Source organism: Numenius arquata, chromosome 1 (genome assembly GCF_964106895.1).
Source record: "Numenius arquata chromosome 1, bNumArq3.hap1.1, whole genome shotgun sequence".
NCBI lineage: Eukaryota > Metazoa > Chordata > Aves > Charadriiformes > Scolopacidae > Numenius > Numenius arquata.
In genome coordinates, this window is record NC_133576.1 from 116803388 (window position 1) to 116828065 (window position 24678).

Below are 24678 nucleotides of genomic sequence, written 5' to 3' on the forward strand. Positions count from 1 at the left end.
TTTCCAGTATAGCGTGTTTGTTTCCAGTATTCATTTCTCCTCTATAGAACTGAGCAAGTTGGTAAGGAGGCCCATGCCTCTTCTGTCCCTGGCAGAAAGCACAAAGATGCAGGCATATATTCCCTATTGGTATGACTTGAAATAATTCAGCTTGGACAAGGTTTCTTGGTGATAAGAATTGGGTTATGATAAATGCTTGTCTACACTATCAAAAATTTTTGTTTATGTCTTATATCTGTTCTTTTAGATTCAGTTCTGTTACAGTGTTGGCATTTCTCTGACACTGAGTTTGTGCATGAGCCTCATGGTTTTCTTTTTGGCAGAGACAGAAATTTTCTGCTAATGTGGATTTAAGATCCTATTCCGTAGACACTAAGGAGATAGATACATTCTAATGTAACGTCTAATGTCTCAGGTTCTTAATAGGCAAAGTTCTCACTGAAAGTAGCTGTTCAATAAACACTGCAAGAATAGGACAATTCTTTTGGCCTCTCTCCCCTGATATGTGTTTTGGTACATTTCTAAACTTCCAGCAAGTATCAGCAAGAGCTAGTAGATAAAGGTATCATGACCATGCTGTTCTGGTTCAAAAATAAAATTGCTCCTTATTTAATAAAGAGATTTATTGATGCAAAAATATTGGCATTAACTCTTGAAACAATGTAATTTTTTTTTAAGACAATTTGAACATTGCTTTCATAAGTAGTAGTCTATAATATTATTCATCTCTCTACTCATTAGCTAGTATACTATGTAAAATCTGATGAATAAATAGAAAGCAAAGTCATTCTAGGATTATTTAGGTACATAGTCCTGGTGAATAACATCACATATTTGTATGAAGAAGAATGACTGTATTGTTTTTTGTTATTTAGTATATGCAGTAGTGAATTGTTAAAATAAACCTTAATACAAGTTTAATACTGAGAGAATGCAAATATAGTGTAATAAAAGTGAAAATTCAAATATGAAAAGCAGGAAGAAACATTTTGAAATTAGAATCTTTTTATTTTTCTTAAAGACTGTACACATATAAATATACCAGACAATTTATATAAATTTTTATTTTGTAGGAGGAATAAACATGGGGTCACTCGTGAGAAGATTGCTCAGATGTTGGAACGATATGAATATCAAATATCCATACCTATTGTCATGAATTCAGTGGTACCTCCCCACAAAAACACACAAAGGCCACCTCTGCAGCGAAGACATAGGTGGGGAGACAATACAGACTCACGGAATTCTTTCAGTATTTTCAGTAACCGATAACACAGTTGCAGGCAGTAAATAAAAACTTGTTAACTTGCCCTTCTAAAACACATCATCACCTCCAATAAAGTAGTGGATCTTATGTGTTTTAAATAGGCCTGTTTCAAGACCATTTTCTTCTGGAGGTTGTTCCTTTAACGGACTTGCATGTAAATAAAATTGTACATTAAATGTTTTTAAAGCTATATTTATTACAATTGTAATAAACTTGATTTTAGTAAAATATTTAATATAGTATGACATATAGCAGAGTCTTCCTTCAGAAACTTAAGACAATGTTGTCGTATAAAAAGTAACTGTTGAGCAGTTTTTTTAAAGAAGAATTCATATTAGATAGTTTTGAAAGAGAATGACAGTCCCAGAAGAATAGATTGTTTATGTAATAACCAATTTTAATGATTGCCACTTACTCTCCTTATCTTTTAGGAGATTTTTTTAAAACAGTTATGTCCCGGATTGTCCTTTTAGTCTATTTGGCATGTATTGTCAATTGACAAACTTTTGGCATGTGTTTTTTGGTTTCAGTTGTGTTTTCTGGGGTTTTTTTTGGGTGGGGGAGGATGTCTCAGAAGCTCATCTGGAGGCTGAAGCAACATTCTGCCAATACAGTATTCACCAGCCTTAAACTGTCGAATTACTTATTTTATTTGTTTTCAGTGGTAGTATATAAAGTATTATGGTGGCTGCACACCACCAACTGTTTTGTGCTAACTGAAAAAACCTAAATTTTATTGCTCAAAACCAAAAATTTCACAGCTGTGTCTTTCTAAGTCAACTTCACCTAGGATAAAAATGAAGTATTAAAGCATTAGGATTTCAAGTCCCAGTCCGCAGCTGGGGTGCATCAATTCAGTGTAAATAGTGGACATAATTCTGTAAAACCATGTTGCATTCCTAATTTTGGCACAGCCAATATAATCTGTTTAGCGCATATCAAAGAATGAGCCAGCATGGAGATTGACTGATTTACTGCCCTTTTTCTCTTAAAAAAACAAAGCAAAACAAAACATGAATTTGTATATTTTCACATCGCTTGCTTTCTAACAGCTTGCTGTATTAATAAAATGTATTTGTCTTCAGTGTTGTTTTAGTAGTTCAATGAACAGTTTTTATTATTTTCAAGCTTTTAGGATTTTATACAGGTGAACATTACTAACTTGCTAGCTGAAATAACCTGTCTTCAGGTCTAACTATATTTTATTTCTTTATACACCGAATGAGTAAATCTTGAATAGGAAGTTTTGTCGAGAACATGAGTATATACCTAAAAGAATTTTCATGGTTTTCTATTACTAATTTGGTGTAATAGCCATCAGAATTTTGAAAATTCCTAAGCCAGCATAATTGTTTTTTTTTACATATAGACAATTTTTGAATAGGTCCTAAAAGTTACTTCATCTTTGAATTCAGAATACCATGAAAGTTGAAAATCCTGGTATATAGTGAAATATTTTTCTGTGCCTATTGCGCAAATCTAAATTTGTACATTTAATGTATATCTGAAATAACATTTTCATCAAAGATTCTATTAATTATAAAATTTGAAGTGTACAGTTTCACATTTTAGTAATTTTAATTATTAAAAAATAATTCAAAATGTTTCAGTAGCACATGGATTGTTAATATATTGAATTATGTGTACATAGATATATATATATATAAAAGAAGCTCTCCAACTATATTAGTTGTCTTCCTTCATTGTCTGTTATCCGTACCAATTATGTTATTGGATTTTAGTTTTCATGATTATCTTTTTCTGTGTCTCAAAAGAAACATGGGATTCATTGTAAATGGTCAGTAATACTTTAATTATCCCAAAGCTTTTATATTTAAAAATGAAAGCATATTTCAAGTGGGAGGAAGATAGAGAGATTTTAGAAAGACTTATTTTATTTACTCTATATTAGTTTAAGCCATAATAAAGTGATAAAATTTATTGAGGCTTTATGTAAAATTCACACAGTGTGCTAAGTACAGTATGACAAAAAAAGAGCTGATTCTTGAAAATTGATGTTATGATATCTTTTGGTACCTACTGTCTTCAAGTTTTAAAGGAAATGGCTTTTTTTAGCAATATTTAACTGATATTTAAGTTGTCTTTAACTGAAATCTTTATTTTAATAGATGTGAATTCATACTATTTTAAAATGGCGCAGCATTTTGCAGTGTTATTGTTTTAATAAGTTACTGGTGGATGGTGAGTATTTTTGATAAGCAAAGCATGTTGATCGGTAATAGGCCTGCAGTTTGCAAAGGACACGTAACAAGAAAGGAACGCTTTGCAACTTGGCACCATATCAGACATTTCTTGTAAACTGCTTAATCTATAGAGCTGTATTCCAAGGTAAGTACAATGACGTGGTAGTGAAAACACGATGGAATTACTGCCTGTGTAACTAACAAAATATTCATATTTCATGAGGACATAACAGTTGTGATCATATGTATATCACAGACAGAAGTTGCTTTTACACTACAATACTTATATGTAAAAATAATAAAAAGATGTGAAATACGTGTTGCAGGTATTGAATTTCTCCTGCCCCCTCACAAACGAGGAAAATTTACTTACTTTGTCAAAAAGCAGATACCAGAAACGTAAGAACTTGCTGTTCTGTTATACTGGGCATCTAAAAGTTTTTACTATCTGGCATAGTTTTTATGCAATACACCTGCTGCTGATGATAATGTACCTAGAATGAAGGATTTCTGTTGTTTTAGATTTTTAGTAAATAGCTAGTTAATCATATTTCATTAAATAATTGTCAGAATTTTTTTTAAATATAACTAATGCATAGAACCCTAATGTTACAAATGTAAATTCATAAAAATCTCACTTCGGTGAGATGTTTGGTAAGTAAATTGAAACAGAATAGTTAAGATACTCAGCTGTAGTTTTAACATCATACATAATTTTTAAAGCATAAAATTTAAATGAAAATTAACTTGCTGAACATACATAATTTGGTTCATATAGCTGACCAGTTAGCATCAGCTGTATAGGATTATGTGTTGCTATAGAAAAAAATAGTTGTAGGTTTACTGCTTCATCTAAACTGATTCATCTGGGGCTGTGGTTTGGATTGGTGCTGAAAACAGTGTTGATAACGCAGGGGTGTTTTAGTTACTGCTGAGTGGTGCTCACACAGAGTCCAGGCCTTCTCTGCTCTTCACATTGACCCACCAGGGAATGGGTTGGGGGTGCACAAGAAGTTGGGAGGGGACACAGCTGGGACAGCTGACCCCAGCTGACCAAAGGGATATCCCATGACATCATGCTCAGCAGTATAAAGCTGGGAGAAGTGAAAGGAAGGGGCGGACGTTCGGAGTGATGGCATTTGTCTTCCCAAGTAACCACTGCACGTGATTGAACCCTGCTTTCCTGGGGACGGCTGAACACCTGCCTGCCAAGGGGAAGTCATGGATGAACTCCTTGTTTTGCTTTGCTTGCGTGCATGGCTTTTGCTTTACCTGTTAAACTGTCTTTTTCGCAAACCACAAGTTTCCTCACTTTTACTCTCCCCCGTCCCACTGGAGTGAGCGAGTGAGGGTGTGGGTCTTAGTTGATGGCTGGGGTTACACCATGACAATTTATTGTAACACTCTTTTATTATTAACATGATGTTAAATAATCTCCTGTCTTCCATTCTTATAGTCATGTCCTCTTTAGGTTCATTTTAATCTAGTTTGCCATGCTGCACAACTTTATTAAGCTTTTTGTCTTTAGGAAGAAAGCCAAGATTTTGTCTCTTGTCGTTTATCTCTTGAAACCTGCAGAGATGGTAGTTTTTCTTTGGATCTCTGCTAATAGATGACTGAAAACCAGGCTTTATCTAGCTGATGTGGGATCCATAACATTAATATTTGATTGACTTGTGTCTGCCTTCCCTGATGTAATTTAGACTGTGTTGGTATTTTCTTCTTTGAGCTGACCAGTAGGATTCATTTTCAGAGAATTAGAAAAAAAATTACTTCTGTATTTTCACCTTCATATGTGATACCTGTAGTTTTTAACTGCTGCTTCCTCTTAGCAATGGAATTTTCTGGAAAAAAAGTGTTTTCCATCTGTGCTGGTACCTCATGGAGATGAGGTGTGTTTTCCGTCTGTGCTGGTACCTCATGGAGATGAGGTGACTTAGGTGTATGCTGAGACTTGAGGGTTCTCCATACAAAAGAACAAGAGACATATATTTCAATTCCCAGTAAAGAGCAGTAAGAAGATACAGTGTTGAAATGCATTTCATAAAATTGAAATTAAGTACTCCATTTAAAAGAGTGATCAGATGTTTCATATAGGTGGGATGTGGAAATACTTCATTTTGGAGTTTCTACAGTGACACTTTCTCATTTCAATGTTTTATGTTCTCATCCTTTCAATATAAAAGCAAGAGCAGAGATTGAAGTTCTTTAGTAATCATTTCCTAGGTGAGAATCTACTTGTACATCAATTAATTTTGGCGTGTTTTTTTTTTTTTCTTTTTATAGCATAATTGGTTGAAATTAGCTGTAAATCAGCTTATTTTGAGTTCACAGAAAAATATGTGCAAACATAGCTGGTCTTAAGTATTTAGGGGATAAACTAGTAAATAACAGGGTTTGTCAAGGTTAGATCATCTCGAATTCATCTAATTTATTTCTGTAGTAATGGAGAAGCGACAAGTGGTGGTTTGGTTTTAGCTTGAGATAGACTGTCAGTGTCATTCTAGATCAAGGGAAATAAAAGCATTGAAGTATTGCATCAGGAATGAGTCTTTGCAGTTTCCTTGTAGCTGATAATGCTGGTTCTTCATTTCTCAGGTAGGCAGGCAGTCCTTGACCATTTAATGTCTACCTTAGCGGTAGTATGGCCGTATGAGTACTGAGATTTGTTGAAAAGGGCGTAATACCTTCCAGAGAACGCATGTTATAATTGAATGCTGGGTAGCTCTCAATATTTCATAGATTGTTTGAGATGCACAGAATGAGCAGGTGTTCTCAATAGCAACATTGTCTGCAGTTACCAGTATCTGAATTTTAATGTTGCTGTAATCTAGGATAGAGGCTCGTTATTTAATATTTACTGATACTGTTTTCCTCTTGTAATTTCCCCCCTTTTTCTTATTGAGCTGTGTCTGTCTGATCTGTCTCAATCCTGTGTGTTCAGTTACTACAGTTGTTTTCATAACTTGATCCATCTCCCCCTTCCCTTTTTTTCCCCTGAACTGTTAATCTGTGTAGAGAGATACACCTTATTCTCTACTTTTTTTAATGCCTCAGTTCAAACTGATGCTGATTTAAGAACAGAGTATATGTATTTCCCCTCCTCCCAGGCTGTCCTTTTGAATTTTTTCCTTGTCCTGCTGAAAGCAGTATGTTCTGTCATACAATATATTTTTCTTCATTCTTTTTTTTTTTTTTTTTTTTTGCCGTCATTAGGTTTGCAGCATCTTGTGGTCTTTTGAAACTCATACTTTTGTTCCCATAATCATGGTCTGGTTTTTGGTGGACATTTAATTACATGTCTTTGCTACAATTTTGTTGATTTTAAGTTATTTCAAATATAGCTAAAATCTGTCATGTTTCTTTGAAACTTCCTAGGAGAAAATAGCTTATTACATACTTCTAAGTATTCCATTCTGCTCTCATTGTACCTCTGTTGCTTCCTTACGCTCCCACCCATATTTTTTCCTCAACTTGATTTTGCTTTTGTCTTGCCTCAAACTTCATTTTACATTTGTTTTGTATGTGAAACAATTTACATTTCACCCTGCAAATCTCATTTTGACTTCTGAAACCTTTTTGTTGTACTTGCTTATCTCTATATTCTGTTTTGATGGCTGCCATTTATGTCTTCCAAGTACTATGATAATGTATCACAGTATGTAGTTCTCTTTATTTCCTGCTTAAAATCATAATTTATTTAAAGAGTAGACTCTACAGTGGCCTAAGTACATGATGAGGATATTTTTTTAGGGCTTAGGATCTGGGAAGTCTGTCTTATTTGTGGACCGCATTTTAGGATAAGATTTATATCACAACCTCATGAAAGCCTCGGTAAATCTGTGCTTTTCTGGGTAGAGCTTCTCGAGAGGAGTTTCATAAGCACATGCCTGGAAAGCAGCAGATTGTAAGGGAGCGGAAGTGAAAAATGGATTGTGAGGTGGCTCACAGAACTGAATTTTTGAATGCAGATCTTCTCTCTCCTAAAATCAAGGATCTGCACAGATTCAATACTGTCTTGTATTTGAACTGGTTAAATTATATATGCATTATGCAACACATCTGTAACAACAGCTCTGTTTTTCATTTGGAAAGAAAAAGATGGAGACGTTTAAGGTGGTGATTATAATTTGGGTGTTTTTCTCAATAGCTGTGAATTGGCCATGAGGTAAATGGGCTTTGCGTTTTTTGTCTGGTCAGTTGAGGTTTTCACCACTCTGCTTCACGGTTTTCAGCCTGGACCACCAGCTGGTAAGACCGTAAGATGCGGTGTGTAAAATGTGCTCCAGGGTTGCTGAGGGGAGGATGCTTAGGATTTAGTGAGAACTGTTTGCTTCGTATCCACGTGACGTAGAGCTGTAGTGTGCCCAGAAGTTAATGAAAAACTGAGACTGATCATTGTCTGGGAAGGTGGGATTTTTCTGTCCTGTTAGAGATTTTTTTGAAAGTGTTCCTTAAAATCTCATACGGAAATGTCTATATCCTTAGAAAATTAAGGAGCGCTGCTGCACAGCAGGTTACACCAAACTTTATTAACTGGATTTCCAAATTTGACTAGAGTTTCTGTTTCTTCAAACTATTTCTGAAAGCAGCGTATTTTTTGTCTAGCCCAGATTAATTTCAGTCATGTTTCCATGCCTGAGCTGATGTCATCCAAGTAACAGAGTGGATGTCACCAGACTTGACAGGATGATTCATACTGTACTTCCAGTGCATAACATTGGCATGTGTCCATCATGTTCTGTACAAAAGACTAAATGTTGACATAGAGAACTTTAAATGAAAACTGATTCTGTGAGTCTACATGGGTCAGAAGCCTGATGATAATACAGAGTTTCTTCTCTGCATTGTAAGTGCATCCCCTTAAGATGGATTCGGATCACTTGTGTGTCTTTGTCCTTTTTTTTTTCTCCTTAACCTGCTTTTTAACATTGAGCCATACTTCATGGTGCAGAGAAATCCAGTGAAACAAAAAATGGTCTCTTCTCTCTGTCTGTTAGCATCAATCAGTATCTCTACTATTGATTTTTTTTTTTTTCCTTTTTTTGCTTGGAATTTTGAATTGTGTCAGATGAGATTTGTGGCACCTAAATGAGATTGAAAGAGGCTTTTGAATTGTTTCACTTGTTCGGGAAGTAGATGTTTGATACTGGGCACGAGTATATTCAGTGTGTATGTACGTATTTATCAATCAGTGTATTCGGGATTCATTTCCTTAATGTTGATCAACACATTCTGTGACCAAGGAGCCAAAATAGGAGACTGACTCTTTCAGTCAGAAAACATGTATGACTTCAATGAACCAGGAAGGAGAAAGATCAGTCAGATCACCCCACTTGAAACTTCTTGTGGAGTGAATGGACTGTCATTTGATGTTACTTGCACCTCAGGAACTTGGGGGTTTTGATGGGGGTTTTTTTTGTTGGTTGGTTGGGGGTTTATTTGGCTGTTTGGTTTTTTTACTTTGAAAAGTGAAGTGGTTGCACTTTGCCGTGTATATGATAAAATGAACAGCTTCTAAAGGCATGCTTTGATCAGACCAATTCATAGAATCATAGAATGGTTAGAGTTGGAAGGGACCTTAAAGATCATCGAGTTCCAACCCCCCTGCCATGGGCAGGGACACCTCCACTAGACCAGGTTGCTCAAAGCCCCATCCAGCCTGGCCTTGAACACCTCCAGGGATGGGGCATCCACAACTTCCCTGGGCAACCTGTTCCAGTGCCTCACCACCCTCATAGTGAAAAATTTCCTCCTAATATCTAATCTAAATCTCCCCTCTTCCAATTTAAAACCATTACTCCTTGTCCTGTTGACAGGAATTGTAAGCCATTCTCTGTGTACCCTAGATCAGTGTCTCTTGTGCCTGGACTCTAGCCTGGCAGCAGTCTTGATGGCTCATCATACATTGCATGGAACTGTATATACATCAGTCCTGTAGAAATTATGAAGACTGGGGTAGCTCTTTGAGCCTTGTCATAGAATAGCATATTTTATGAAAGCGAGTGTTTAAATCTCGCCACCACTGGCAACGCTGTTGAGAGACAATAATAAATAGTTACTTGAGATAAAATCCAAATAGTAGGATTTTTACTGATTTGGGGTGAGGAGCATTAATTTGCAACACTGTAAGGTATAAACATTTCTTACGAGTCGTTTATGGTGAATTTCCTTAAGATGGGCTGTGAGGCAACCTAGTATGTTGCTGCTGAAAGTAGTCACCTTGATCCCACCAACCACGTCCTTTGTCTTAGCTAGACACTTATTTTACTTCTTGCTTTGGTGAGTTAAATTAGCTCAACAACAAAGCAAGTACTTGCTTTCTTTTCATGCTGGCTCAGGCGGGTAAATCCACCCACAAGGTGGTAGAGCTGGCAAAAGACAGGTAGTGGAAATGTAACATCCGCAACTAGGTGGGTTGGAGGTGACTAGGGCTATTTCTTCAGCAACAATAAAATGCTAAGTTGGATGCTCAGCTGTCTAATGGAATTTCACCTTTCAGGAAGCCAAATAATGCTGACAAGTTATTTTGCATGTGTTTTTTTCCAGTTGCTTGATCACCTAATACCAATATTCCATTTGGTTTTGAGGAACTGGATCTTTGTCACTCATTTCAGTATTAAAGGCAATATATATAACAAAAAGGCTGCTACCAGAACTTTTTTTGTTATTCCAAAATTATAACTTCAATTTCCGATGTTGCTAAGGTAAAGTTAGGTCACAAGGAATTCAGCAATGCTCTTGGACTTACCAGGTAGAGAAGGTGAAGTGTATCCCAGTAAATGTTGTTTTATGTGAGCAGCTCTACCATAATTTTGATGTTGAAAACCCACTTCAGAGACTTTGGAGATTAATGATAACATACGTTTCTGAAAGAGCATGTACCTCGTTGCTTAATGTCATATAGAATTGCTTTTTACATTTATCAGTTCCTCTGTATTTCATTACAGCAATGACTACAGGCATTTTTTGATATCAAGCAGACATCAGCTTAGATGTATGCTAGAGCTGAAGTTTGTACAACTGCAAAAAACCTCTTTTCTGGTTTTGCTATTTTCCAGTAAAATGTGACTTAACTTCTTTAGATCCTTTCCTTTGCGTGTTTTGCCTCAGCAATCATGAAAGTGTGTTCGTTTCTCCAGTAAAGAGTGTCACCTGAGCACTGACTCTCCATCAAGCCAGCCAGTGCTATTTTGAGCAGTAGGTTACAACCTTGAAGTCACATACAACAGAGTTATAGCAAAAAGCTTTTAATATTGTCTAAATGGTAGGCTGAGAAATTTCAAGGTGTTGTTACAGAAAGAAAATTCCTATTTCAACAAAAATACTATTACATTTTTTTTGGCTCTGTTTATTACTGACCATTTTTTTTTAAATGCTTAATATATAGCAAAATTGAAATACCAACTGAAATGACATCTTTTTTCTTTTCCTTTCTGCATGTGTTATATGTGTTTATAAACAACCCACTAGCAAATGCCCCTGTAAAGAAGACATGTCTATCTCCATGCTGGTTCTTGAATTTTCTGGTTTTGTGTGTCATATGGTTTTACAATAAGGAAAATTCCTCAAAAGGCATGTAGGTTGACTAAAAGAGGAGGAACTAAGATAAAACTGAAGAAAACTAGTAGACAATTTGGTTCCTTAAATGCAAAAACCTTAACTTGATACTGGGTATACCACAAGCAGGAAATTTTAGCTATGCCATCATGGTGCATTAGAATGTTTCTTTGGGGTAGTATTTTTCTTAAAATGAGTTTGAAAACAGAAGTTGCCTGGAAAGAGTGAAGAAGAAGAAATTTTATTATTCTGTATTTAGTAGTTCACCACCTTCTTTTTTGCTTTAGACCTTTCTTTAAGAAATCTAAACCTTTAGAAAACTAATTTTGCTGAACTCCTATAAAGCCTCTGTGTTTCCAAAGCATAGAAATGACGTAGCTGTTGTATTTCATATGAACTGCTGAATGTCACTATTGAAGGTCATACCCAGGTATGCTAAATCATCAACCTGGACCAACATTTGTATTTGTTACTACTTTGCCATGCAACAATTTCAATGCGGTAATATTGATGCGGAAACATCAATAAATGTTTCTCTGGATCCTCCGGGTTCTTCTCGGTAAGTGGTGTCAGATGCCTCAAGAGTTAGGCACCAGAAAACACGCTTGAATCAGTATTAGAGAAGTTCGCTTCCAGCAGCAGCAGCGCAAATTCACATCTGGGAGAAGTGAGTGGTAAGCAAGAGCATAGCGACAATAATACCGAGACTGGAAAAGTCCGTTCCTTTCCTGTGCCACGGCTAACACTGGCAATTCGGTTGTCATTTCTGCAGAGTTGTTATGGCAGCACAGGGGCCTTTACATACAATACTCAATTCTTCTTGGAATTGGTGCATGGTCCCCACTACATTAAAAACCAATTAAAAATGGGATATTATTTTGTGTTTCACTGCTAAGGTGTTTCATGCTTCTGAAAACCTAAGAGAATTTCCTCTTCTAAAAACACTTTCAAACAATTAATTTTCATCACTGAAGAAAGTCAGGATTTAAGACACAATCTGTGATTAGTATATGATTTCTGCAAATCTGGGTTATATGTAAGAAAGTAATCTCTCCAACTACCATTGTAGATGCTTCACATTTATATCATTTAATTCAACAGACAAATAAGATCTATTCAATCCTAAAACTTTGCCTGGCATCCCATGTCTCTTTCGGGGGAGAAAGGAAGCATGTTGCTGAGTAGGGAATGTATTGTGAGCAGAATTCAGGGTGGAATTTGTCTTGGCTAACTTCAAGCATCTGCAGTTTAGACATCTGCACTTAAACCATAGGGCGGTGTATTGAAAATACACTCTTTTGGAAAAGAGGAAGTCAGTTTTCACTACTTGGAGGAAAGCACCATGTGGATTTAAATGCCGACGTTTGAAGGAAATCCCATTTCTTCATAGGATGTCGCCTCTGGATGCCATTATAGGGCAGTAACATTTGTGTGCTTTCCAACAAGATCGTTTCAGAGATCCATAGCGCTTGTTGCAGCAATATCAAAGCACCAAGCACCAGTCAAGTGACTTTGTGGCTATACTGAGGTCGAGAAGGCTGCTGAGGTGCTTCTCACTTGGAGAATTAGGAGGGTTTGCTTTGTAGAGTTCAAATCAAAAAGAATTTATATGAGATTATAAGAATTAATAAATTTAAGAATGAATAAAGTGTAAGGATAGGTTTCCATAGGTGACCTTTAGGTCCCAGGTAGCCTACTAGTGACTCTGGCTTCCCTATAATTCTTCTAGCTACTGCTTGGTTTGCTTTAGTGTATTGTGTGAAGTACCATCCTGAACAAAGGGTTACAGAAAAGCTAAGGATTACAGAAAAGGAGCAGATCTTTGATACAAAGACTCATCAGTCAAACTTAGCTTTGAAAATCTCATCTATCTCTTAAGAGTTGCATATGGAGAAGTTAGATTTCTGGACTAGGTTTTTCTTATGAGTGGTCATTTCAGGGTTAGCTGGCTGATGGGCTAACATCAAGATTTCTCTGAAGTCGTGGTTAGGGCTGTTATCTATTAAAATTCAATGAGAAATGCAGACAAAAAACCCCACCAGATTTTCTAAAAAGAACTACAAAATTAATTGTAAATAACTGCCTACAACTGTGTTAATTTTTCTATAGTGTATTATTTTCTTGCTAATAAAATATGAAGTATTTTTTCTAAATGCATGTGTCCCGGTGTAATATACTGAACAGTAAAGATCAGAGTTGCTGTAGTCAGTGTACCTTTATGTTACTCACAATTTTCGTTAGTATGTTTTGAATTTGCGTCCAGTTTATCTAAGTATAGTCCATTTAATCTTAATGGATGACATTTTCTTACTACATCCTCCACTTTGTACCTTTCTGCTCAGCATGACATTTAAGGAAATTTCAGAATAGCAGTAGCTCTCTAGTATCTATTATTCAAACACCATTTAGAAAGACATCCAGAAAGAGGTTGTTTGGTCTTGCAATGATTTGTGATACTTTTTGTAAAGCAAAGTTAATGAGACGGCATCTGTGTTTATTTAAATGGATTTAAAATGTTCAAGGTAGTTCTGAATTGTAAAATGCACATTTGTTTAATCAATAGAAGGTTTTATCTGAGATCTTATCTATTTTAAGAAGCAGATCATCTGTGTTTGATTACAATATTAACATAAAGTACCTGTTCTTCAAATTGAACACCACAAATACATTCTTACTTAATTTTTGTTTTTTTTTTTTACATTTAATTTTTTTTATTTTCACATAGGGGGACAATTTTGAAGAACCCTGGGCGCCTATTGACAAAAGCAAAGCAGAGGAAAAAGCGAAAAAGAAACAAAAAAATGAAAGGTAATCATCATACAGAAATTATGAAGAAAAAGTTAGGTGGAGCAGCTCACCATCCAATTCCAGATGACCAGGACACATCAGAAAGTGAAGAGGATGATTCAGAAGAAGAAAACAGCAAATCATTGTGTACGTTCAGTGGAGGTCCAGAGGATCCAGTAACAGTTTGTGAAGAACAGCCTAATGGTGATGATGAAAGCCTAAAAGAAGCTGCAGTGATTTCAGGAGAAAGGTTTCCCGTCGCTGTGTCCGAGGTCTCAACGATGTCAAACAGTCCATTGAAAAATGAATTGCCTGTAGAAAGTAACAGTTCACTTCTAATAGATTCAACCCCTTTGTCTACTGGAAACCTAACCAAAAATGCATTCGATGATGAGGAAACACATGAAAGGCACATAGAAAATCTTTGTGGAAGCAATTTCCTAAAAATAAGTAATGATAAAAATTCCATCCAGGGAACAGGAGGCATTGCTGAAGATCATAACAGCCCGCTGTTAAGCACAGAAAACAAACTCGGATCATATCAAATTACATGTGAACCTGACATGGAAGCTAAACAGTTAAGCTTAAATGGGGAAGGAAAAGAAACCTCTCAGTGTTACAATTCAAATGTACATGATAACAGGCCTGATAATAACACAGAGGACAAAGGTGTATTAAAAGCAGAAGAGAATAGCTCTAATACCTGGGCTTTTTTTTCAATTAATTTACCTACTGAGGAATTGCAGCTGGGCTTTGATACACAAGCTCCTCTCTCTTGGTGTGAGGATAAATTTGTAGGTGAACAAAGACCCCCAAAAATGAGGAAACCCAAACAATCTCCTACAAACGGTTCAACGCACCTAAACTGCTATTGGTCAAATGGAGGATTGGTAAAGGAAAACCATCAGGTAACAGTAACTGAGGAGGCTGGCAATGTAATAAGCAATGGTCTGTTGGAATCTCCAGCTGGTGAAGTGCGCCTTGATTCCCTTGTGGAAGCCAGGGCCACTTTCGTGCAGTGTTCGAGTGAAGTAAATGGTCCAAGAAATGATGCTGCACCAATTACATCGAAGAGGAAAAGACACAGAAGAATTGTCAACTTGGCACCAAAGTTTAATCTTCCAAGACAGCTTGCTGGTACTACAGAGGGAGAGAAAGAAGTCCCAGTAAAAGATTATGTTCCCGAAAAAAGTGTTTGGGAAGCGGAGAGAAAGAGCTTTCTAAGGAAGGACCTTGGAGAGGAATGTGAACAGGACCCTGCATTGCAGGAATATTCTGCACTTTACGGTGGCACCGAGGCAACCTGTTCCTTACCCACCCTGGAGGCAGATGTTCTTTTAGATGGTGTTTCTTACATTCATTCAGGACAATCTTCTCCTGTACCAAAATATTCCTGCAGGGTTTGTGTAGTTCCCAGGACAAAGGAGGAGCAAGCTAGAAATCTTAAGCAACGACAAGTAGGTGATGAAAAAGAGAGTGAGAGTGAACAAGTTTCTTCAGAGGTTACAAATAGCCAACCAGATATTTTGTCTTCTGTTGTTTCTGAATATCCAGAAGATTCTAATATATTGGCAAGCTGCAGTGAAAACGTGCACGAAGCAGATGACGCTGAGCCAGCAGAGGCCTCACAAGTTGAAGATAATCAAGATGTCAATATGAAATGTAGTTTTCTGGGACTTCCCTTATCATTAGGATTTGCATTTCAACTTGTGCAGCTCTTTGGTTCTCCAGGTCTTCCACTGGGTAATGCTCTTCTCGCTACTTGTATGTAAAAAAACAACCAACCAAAAAAAATAAGTCATAACCCCTCCAAAACACCAAACAAACAAAAAAACCAAAACAAGACAACAAACCACCAAAACACCCCAAAAACCCTAAAATCCCTATGATCAAATACTTACGTTTATTGTAGGTACCAATACATCAAGTATTAATCCTATTGAAAGGAATCACTGCTGCTGTGGTGATTATTTTATGTTATTTTAATTTTTACCTAAAATCTTCAGTCTCTGTCAAAGGTGACGTTGGGTTTGGCCTCATATTTGTACTCTCGTTAGTAACAAAGACTTACTAACTTTAAATCCAAAGCATGCAGCTCTTGCTGATGTTTTAATACATCCTACTGAGTAAGATTTACTGTAGTTATTACAAAACTAAATGAAAACATGGTACAATATGTTGTTTCCTTACATAAAGGTTCTCCGTCTGTTTTTATAGTCCACCTATAGTACCATTCCTTTTTCTTTATTTAGTAAAGTTTTCATAGACCCTCATGTAGCTTAGATGCTGTTGAAAATCTTTCCCACGATCTAATTTAATTTGAAATTGAGCATCAAACTTACAAGATGCATTTTCTGATATTGAATACCTTCTTTTTAATTGTGCATGACTAAGAAGTGTCACAATCTTTTATACTTGCCTTCCAGAGATCCAGATGTCATATTTTCGTACTTTTAGTTTAATCTTTTTAAGTTAGCAGTTAGGAGTATGATGATCAGTCCTCAAAGGAGTTGCGTGTGGCAGCCACGATTTCCAAATTTAGGGCAGGCTAACATAACCCTACAGAGCTGTAGCCCCAACAACAACAGCCATTTGTTTGGAAATCACCCCAGGACATGGTGCTGCGTACGCACCTGCTGAAAGAGCTGCATCCCCTGTGCATAAAGTTCTGCAATTTCTTTGGTCCAAATTTAGTCAGTGGAGAAACAGTAACTTTGGTCAACAAATAGAATTAAAAAGCACAGACCTTTTTTTCAGCACGTAGACCTTTACACCTGTTTGTTTCAGTAGAATTTAAAGTTAAGCATGTATTTGCATATGAAAATTTTAAGATGACAACTGAGGCGGAGCTTAGGTCTGTTTATCTGCCCAAACTGACCTCAGGCTTCTTTGTTTTTATTGTAAAAGTTTATGGCGATGCTACCTGCCAGAACAGTGATGCAGAACACTGGCAGCATTGCTCGGTTTGGTCCCCAGAGGACCTGCAGTGCTTCTTTATCTACATCTGGCACCACACACCAAAGAACTTGCCATATAGAGCTGAAATAGAGCAGAGAGGTACTGCTGGTGTCCCCAACTATTACACAGAAAACATTTTTCTCCTCCAAACTTGGTGAGTCTTCATATTTGTGATCTGAAATTTCATTATCTTAGAGGGAGTTGGCCATGACTTGAAAATAGGGATCTTCCAGGAAAAAAGAGGCATTCAGAAACACTCAAGAGCTTAGTAAACCACATACTTCTCTGAGTCATTCTTCTCTGAGCCAGTAGCAAATAAAATTCTTTGGTGTTTAGATGAGTTTCCTCTGGAGATAACATTTAAGAAATACAAACCCACCCCAATATCTCCCTGAAGCCCTGCCAGCTTGTGATCACTGTTTGTTAGAGGTTTTTTCCATCAAAATTGCGCCTGCTGCAGAAGCCTTGCCACATTCTCATTTGACTATAATTCCTACGACTTCGAAAAGTCTTGTGCTTTTTTGTGGCCTGTTATATATTAATAGGCTACTACTTACTCATGTACACATTTCAGCTCTAGTATTTTACAGGACTGGCAACTGCAGTGCATTTTTATTGACATTCTTTTGGAGGGAACAATTTTGGGAAATAAATGTCTTAGGTTATTTATAAATGAAGGGTTTAGTTGACTGACTTGCTTGTATGATTCTCATATAAGCATAGAATATATTTTAGACTGTTTTCCTACAAAGACTCTGTTCTCAGCTTCTTAAATAGAGTTAAAACGTGTTAGAAAGTAATTTCTCTAGTGAAATTGCCCAAATTCCTATAATTAAACACTTTAAAAGTTGTTACTTAAGTTGCATTTTTTTAATTTATGGGATGAAAGCTGTCTGTTTTTCTTCTTTGTGCCTAGCTTTGGGGGAGTATGTGGGGGAAATGAAAGTATGGTAGGAAAGCCTTTGCATAAATAAAGAAACCAAAACCAAATCTCCTTCCCCCTCCTCCCCTTGCTGTGCACTGGCCTTAGATTCTAGAAAACCTAAATTCTGACTTTGCTACTGGCTCATTTAAATATCTGCTGATTTTTTAAAAAAGTATATATATATAATGTGTGCAAAAATTGTAATTCTGTGGTATATTTTGGCTATGGAGAGATCTGAACACTCAACTGCAAAAAATATTTTCTTCTGCAGAATCCTTGTTGCCAGATGATTATATAGTTCCTCTTGACTGGAAAGTTTCAAAGATGATCTATTTACTGTGGAAGACCTCTGTGGAGGTACGGATTTTAGGGGATTTCGGAAGGCTTTCCAATATTCCAGGTGTAAAGAGGAATTCGTCATTTCATAAGCAAGATTATGTTCTTTGATAGTAAATGTGCTTTGGTTTTTTTTTTGATACCCACAATGAGGAGATGGATGTTTTATGTACTATTCTGAATATTTCCAGAACCAGCTTGCGGCCATGGTAGGATTCAGGTTTTGAATGGTCAGCTTCAGAAATGTGTGCTAAATAGTTCAAGGAGATTTAAAAAAACAAAACAAAACAAGAAACAACCACAACAAAAAAACCCCAACTCTTTTCCTTGATACTTGTGTCCTGATCTAGCCTATGTTCATTAAACACAACCTATCATCATCATGTTGTTTTCTTTGTTTTTCTCCCATCATCTGAGCAAATTTCATCCTCCACTACCTGTAGCTTCTTCATGGCTACTTCTACCAAGAGCTGTAGCAGAGAAGTCATTCTGAGTAACTGACAGCAAATTAATTCTCCTTGTCTAGTTAGAAAGTGTTAACTTACAAATTATGGGGGTTTTTTCCTACTCTGACTGTTGCTTTGAGAAAGTTTGTTTTAATTTAAGGAGCACTGTAGTGTCTGGTAGTGGAAACTAGAAAAAATCTGTAAGTACAATGAAATTATAAATTATAATTATTTAGTAGTAACAAAATAGAGCATGGACCTTTTTCTTTCCCAAAATAACAAAATCTCTTGACACATACCTTCTTCTTTTCTCTGGACTATTTTCTATTTTAGGAAAAACAGAAAATAAACGGATTGCAGAACAGAAACACCTTGGCTGGTAAGTGTATTCCATGATACAAAAACTGTATCAAACACTTCTTGTTCAGAAGAGAAAATAGTTAATGGTGAAATGTGGTGAAGGTTTTCATCACAAATGAGTGATAACACTCCTCTTCGTGCAAAAGCATGAGGATGTGATAAATGAATTTGTGCCTCTGTTGATTGTGTACATCGTATGGCAGAGCTACGGTTGCTGGGAATCATCACTTTACGTTCCCTGATGCAAGTGCTGAAATTCCTTGCCTTTTAAAGTTTCCCACATGGAATTAATCCAATTCTTAGCTCAAGTTTACCCATTCCAGATCACAAACACACTTAACGTGAAGAAGTCTTACTTTAGACTTTATTTCTCTGAAAGTTTGAGCATCTTCAACTTAGTTAAACTAAATGATCGCTAAAAATTGCCAGCGTAATAATAGGTCACACGCGTGAGCAGCAGACATATCAGGGTTCATGGGAAGCTCTGGGGTTGCATTAATTCCTGCAAGTAGAGGTTATGGGATAAGGTTGCTGATTGTCTTTTTCCATTATTTCCACATTAATCTAGTACCATTTCACAAGTTCCCTAATGTGAGATTAAAAATACACAATAGTAGCTCCCTGGAAATAGAAGTACTCTGATGAAATAAAAATTTGTTCTAGAAGTACTCTATCCTAACGTAATATAAATGACAGACTAGGTGAGATAGTTTCAGGTGTCTTTCGCTGCAGTTTGTAATTTCTTTATTTTTAGATGATATTATTAGCCTTGAAGATCTAAACAAAAATCGCCAAGAGGATCAAGACTCTTCTGAAACTCTTCCAGAAATGGAGCTGGTTCAAGGGTTGATAGAGGAGAACATCATGACCTACACTAGCACTGGCTGCCTGGATGCTGTGTTTCATCAGTCATGATGGACCAGCTTTAATTCTGCATGAAGGAAAAGGTAATCAGTCACACTTGTGAATGTGTTTCATTCTTGTATTTTATTTCACCAAACATCTAAAGAGCATTGGTTTTTTTATAATTTTTAAGGTGCATTTAGCATCACCCAACTTGATTTTTTTTTTTTTTTTTTATATTTTTTTTCTTCATGTTAGGGTTGAGGGTTGCTTTGTTTTGGGTTGATTTTTTCTAAGCTTGAATGGGGAAAAGAGAAGGCAGCGTTTTGTTATTAAAGCCATATTTTATTTTATTTTTTCTCTGAAATTTAAAACCTGTCTGGTGAAGTGAAAGCAGTGGTCTAGGACGCCTGAGAGTTGGACTTTATTCCCAGGGTGATTATTGTGGCGATCTGTTGTGAGTCGTGTCATCTCAGTCCTATTTTCCTCATCTCTTCAGCATGCAGAGCAATGATGACTCTGTTAAGGGTCTAATTAGGAAAAGCACTGTACGAGCAATAAAACAGTATTTCACCAAGTTATGGAAAAGTGACAGTTCTGCTTTTCAGTAGGGAATCAGCAGCAGGAGCTTGCAACAGGAGTCCATATATTGAAGTGTTAATTTTTCATTAATGTTTTCATTTGGTATGATGAAGTGTGCTACTGAGTATTAGAAAGTACACTATCGTGTTCATGCTTGTCTTGTGCATTTTTGAACCCTTCGGTAACTTGGCAAAGTTTCTCCAGTTTGTTTATAAGAGATATTCTAAGCAGATTGTGATAAGAAGGAAGGACTTCTGGATCCAGCTGGAAAGTGCTAGCTTAACTTCTCTATACCATTTTCCATTAGTTGTTCTTTCCAAAGTGGAAAATGGATTAATCTGTAGCTTTAAAACAAGTAAACTGAGGTACATAGAAATAAAATAACTTGTACCATGGGCAAATTGAGCCAGAAAAAAAATTCCAGATCCTGGGGCTTAAATTATTCCCATCCAGACATCACAGGACCACTGGAATATCACCCATGTGGGGCCTGGCCAGGGATCTGTGTCACCCAGTATCCTATGCCTGACCTGAGCACGGGTCAATAGTTGCAAGAGGGGTTGGAGGCAAACGTGCACTGTGTTGGGACAGTTATAAAAGCAGAAGTTGACATTTTAAAAGGTTTCTTAATTTTCACAGTGGAGGTTCACAACAGAATTAAAGTAGTTGAATAGTTTGAGTTGGAATTGAAACCTCTCAAATGGGGCTTGATTTGATTATATGCATTTTTATGTCATTGGTGACAAAAATGACATTGCAGGTCATTTACTGATTAGCCTGTACCAACTACCGATGTAGGAAGATGAGGGGAATCTCTTTGAACCTCATAGTACAGAGAGCGCTGATCTCGCAAGGTGCTGTCAGAACAGATTATTAATCACATCAAGAACATCTGTCCTCTTACAGGATCAAATACTAAAATATTTGGTAAGCAAATAAAAAAAATATTTTCACCAAATACTTAGCCCTGTGTCAGCCACAAATTATCTAAAAAGTTATCTATTTATAATATTGCGAATGTGAGCACTTCACAGGAAAGATTTTTGCTTGTGATGCTGACTGGCTGTCTCAGTGTGGATTTGTAACTCGGTGTAATTTGTAACCCAAAACGTCCAGGTTTATTGATTAAAATGTTTTTATGCTAAAGAAACAAGCTTGGAGAGCTCTGTTCTCTTCCCTGAAGAGAACTGTGATTAATCTGGAAATTGATTTATTTACTCTTTGTGTGCTTCAAGAAAGGAAGGACATATGCAGAGTACCCTGCCCTATTGTCCATACCTTTATCCGATTGCTGCATCCAACAAACTGTGTTTTTCTATTAGATTTACCTGCTTTGTCTGTCTGCCGTGCTGCTCCTGAAATGCTTTTGGCCTTCCTCTTCTTCTTGTCCCAAGCACATCAGAAGTGTCCTGCAGCCCTGTGTGTTTCTCAACAGCCACTGGCTGCTGGTCTGAAACAAAATGTCATTAAACCCCAGTTTGTTACCTGACGTTGCAGTCTAATGCTCTACAGCACTGGCTTATGTTGGCTCTAGGGAATGTAGAATTAAAGCAAGGCATACTTAGTCACGAAAGAAGACTCCCAGTCAGTGTTTTGTTTAAAAAAAAACCACACAAACACAACCAACCAACCAAAACCACAAACCCAAGGTATTGCAAGATCTGTGCCACGATCGGGTGGTTAAGCTGGGGGTCCCTCGTCGCAGGTGAAGGCTATGGGAGGGTTGATTGCTGCACGGTCCCATCCTCCTTACAGCCCCTTACAGGTGCTTAGCAAAGCCTTTGAGTTGGGACTGCTAAGCTGGTTAGGGCTTTGTATTGGGAGGAGGAGGGAAGTTAGTTGGTGGGGGTTTGTGTCGGTGGGGTTTTTTTCCACTAGTTGAACATCTGAAATGAGTCAGGGGAAGTCCTGATGGCTGTTGGAGGGAGAGAGCGAGATGCCAGCGTTCGGGTGGGTTTCGACTGCTCTGGATCCGTGTCTGCTGCCTCTGGCCGAGCTGGTGTGATGGCTCGCTGCTGCCGAAAGCAGGCAGTGCCCTTCCTCCCAGCCCTGCTCCCCTTACCAGCTCCGCCACTCGCTGTCTGACGTGAAGGCTATCATTTAACTCGCTGACCCCACAGGTTAGGTTTCTGCTGGGCTGGTGAATTTAGATAAGCTCTGTAAGGTCCAACTCAGTGCCGACGCTGGGACTGTGGGGCAGACGGGGCTGTGCTGCTGCAGCTGCAGACAGGAGGGGGAGGACATGCAGGGCTCCCCACCTGCGCGGCAGTCGGCTCCAATAGCAGGGACCACATATCGTGCAACCATACCTTCAGATGAAAGGCTGCTTTTCAGCATATACAAACGTTAGGATGTTAAAAAAAAAGTAATTTAAAAAGTATGTGAAAACCAAAAAGCATCTCTTGGGGTTGTCAGTCGACTCGTGCTCGCTGTCAGGCACAGGATACGGGCAATGCAGACCCCTGGCCAGACTTAATCTCTTAGCCCGGGTGATCATACTTCTGTATTCGCGGTGTGTAAGGGTGCTTTTATTCAAATGGGAGAGTGAACAGTCACAGTGTTCCTCTGTGAAAACACAGGGTTAATCTCAAGTTCTTGTGAGAGCTCCTTATTGCAGCACTGGCAGCACATCAGCGTTTGTTCTGGAGATTAAGCAAGAGATCCTGAATTAAAAAATGCTGAGATCAGTGAAAACAGTATTATTTTAGGGCCTAGAAATTCTCCTTAGACCAGGACTCCCAAGCGCCAGATGATCTACAAATGTAGAACAAGACAAGAAAACCTGATGTCAGTTTAAGCATTTATCTGCAGAAATGCTGCAAAATAAAAGCCGGCATGTTTGGGTTTGAAGTGTAGCAGTCACTTTGCAGTAACTCCCTGCAGGAAGACTTCCTCCACAACAGCCTGGCAGGGTCGAGGTTTTAATGAGAAAAATCTCTTGACGACACGTGTTATCGCTCCTCCTTTCCCTGGCCGTGCTATTCCTGTGGCTTTGGACACGGCCAAAGGAGTGGGAATGTATAGCTGGGACAGGCAGGACTGTCTTTTGGCTAACATGAAAAAAAATAATCTAAAAGATACAAAGCAAACTAGATCAGTCTTCCACTATTGCCACGGAAAGTACCATCCCATGGCCAAGCTTCTTCCAGTTGCTACTTTGATACAACAATAATAAAAAAAATATTTTCTCTATCCTTTGACATTTAAGCGCTAGATTTAAACAAAATGAAGCAGGAGAAAGTGTACAGGATTATGACCAGAAAACCTCACCTGCCCTTTACCGTGCTTGCCAGGGAAACCTGGCCTAATATTTACTTAAGCAGAGAGCATAATTGCCAGGGAGAATAAGAGTGGTGCAGAACAGTCCTTCTGGAGCTCTCAGAAAAGAGTAACCATCAGGTTGTGCTGGTGCTTCACATGAACCTCCTCAGCTTGGAGGCCTGTGAGGTCCCGAGTGAATGTAACAGGAAAAAATATGCAATGTAATAAAACAAGATGTAGCCATGCTTTAGTAGTGTTGGTTGAACAACTATTCATTATATAGTGTTTGTGCTGTGGAGAGGGGGGAAAAAAAACAATCCACTTTGTTACTCTTCTCCTTATTTTTCAGCCTTGAGATTGCTAGGTCCTTACTGTCCCTAGTTGTGACATCCAAGTTTTCTTCTCTTCCTTTAACATTCTCCTTGCGTTTTTATTTTTCCTTTGCTTTCCATCATCTGCTTCCTCTCCTTTTTTACTTTTATTTTTTAAAGAGATAACGAACAAGTCATTCTGAGAAAGAAAGAGACTTTTGAAAATACCAGACAGGTGAACTCTTCACAGTCTGAGGGTTGGATTTGTGACTGTTAAAGTCTTTCTGCAGTCTGTGCTGTTGTGATATTTCAGCAGAATCTCTTCTATTTTATTACAGAAACTTCTCACTTTGATTGGAAGGACTTCAGTTGGCCACCAAGGATTTTAAATGTAAGGAATAACACGGAAGAAAGTAACCACCGTAGATTTTGGTGTGAATCTTTTGGCCGTCTTCCCCCCACAGCCACCCAATATCAACCTCTCTGTCCACGTAATAAAAATCAAAATTGAGATAACTTTGTTGTGTGTGGCAAAAGGTCACTTTCTGAAGCCGTTTGGGATTTATACCTTCTCAGTGCATCCTCGAGTGTGGTACAAAGAGACAGAGAGCAGTAAGGAGAAAGGAGGTGTCTGTCAACATGAGGTGTGAGCTTCAGGATCTGGTATTTAATGCCCTTGTATCAGAATCCCAGATGTTGCCACATGAACCTGGTAATGATGCCTACGGGTGGGGAAGGGTGCCTGTTTCTCTGCTGTTAATTTGGTGTCTTGCCCTGCTTCTGCCTGCTCTTACCGTTCATCCTGGCACTCATAATTACATCCCAATCTCTTTATGAC

At 37.7% G+C, this 24678-nt stretch overlaps 1 protein-coding gene across 3 annotated transcripts in view; it reads left to right on the plus strand.

Annotated features, from left to right (window-relative positions):
* The window catches only part of N4BP2L2 (NEDD4 binding protein 2 like 2), a 44619-nt gene extending 20265 nt beyond the window's left edge, over positions 1 to 24354 (plus strand). The window contains exons 5-10 of one of the 3 annotated variants that reach the window (XM_074168049.1): positions 1074 to 1217; positions 13757 to 15561; positions 17973 to 18058; positions 18817 to 18862; positions 19598 to 19790; positions 24179 to 24354. In XM_074168049.1, coding sequence (XP_074024150.1) covers positions 1074 to 1217; positions 13757 to 15561; positions 17973 to 18058; positions 18817 to 18862; positions 19598 to 19758 — 2242 coding nt within the window. In that variant the 3' untranslated portion in view covers positions 19759 to 19790; positions 24179 to 24354. Of the gene's footprint in view, positions 1 to 1073; positions 2953 to 13756; positions 15562 to 17972; positions 18059 to 18816; positions 18863 to 19597; positions 19791 to 24178 lie in introns of those variants that run through there. The other 2 variants (XM_074168040.1, XM_074168057.1) reach the window with 2 other exon arrangements.
* The last annotated feature ends 324 nt before the right edge of the window (positions 24355 to 24678 follow it).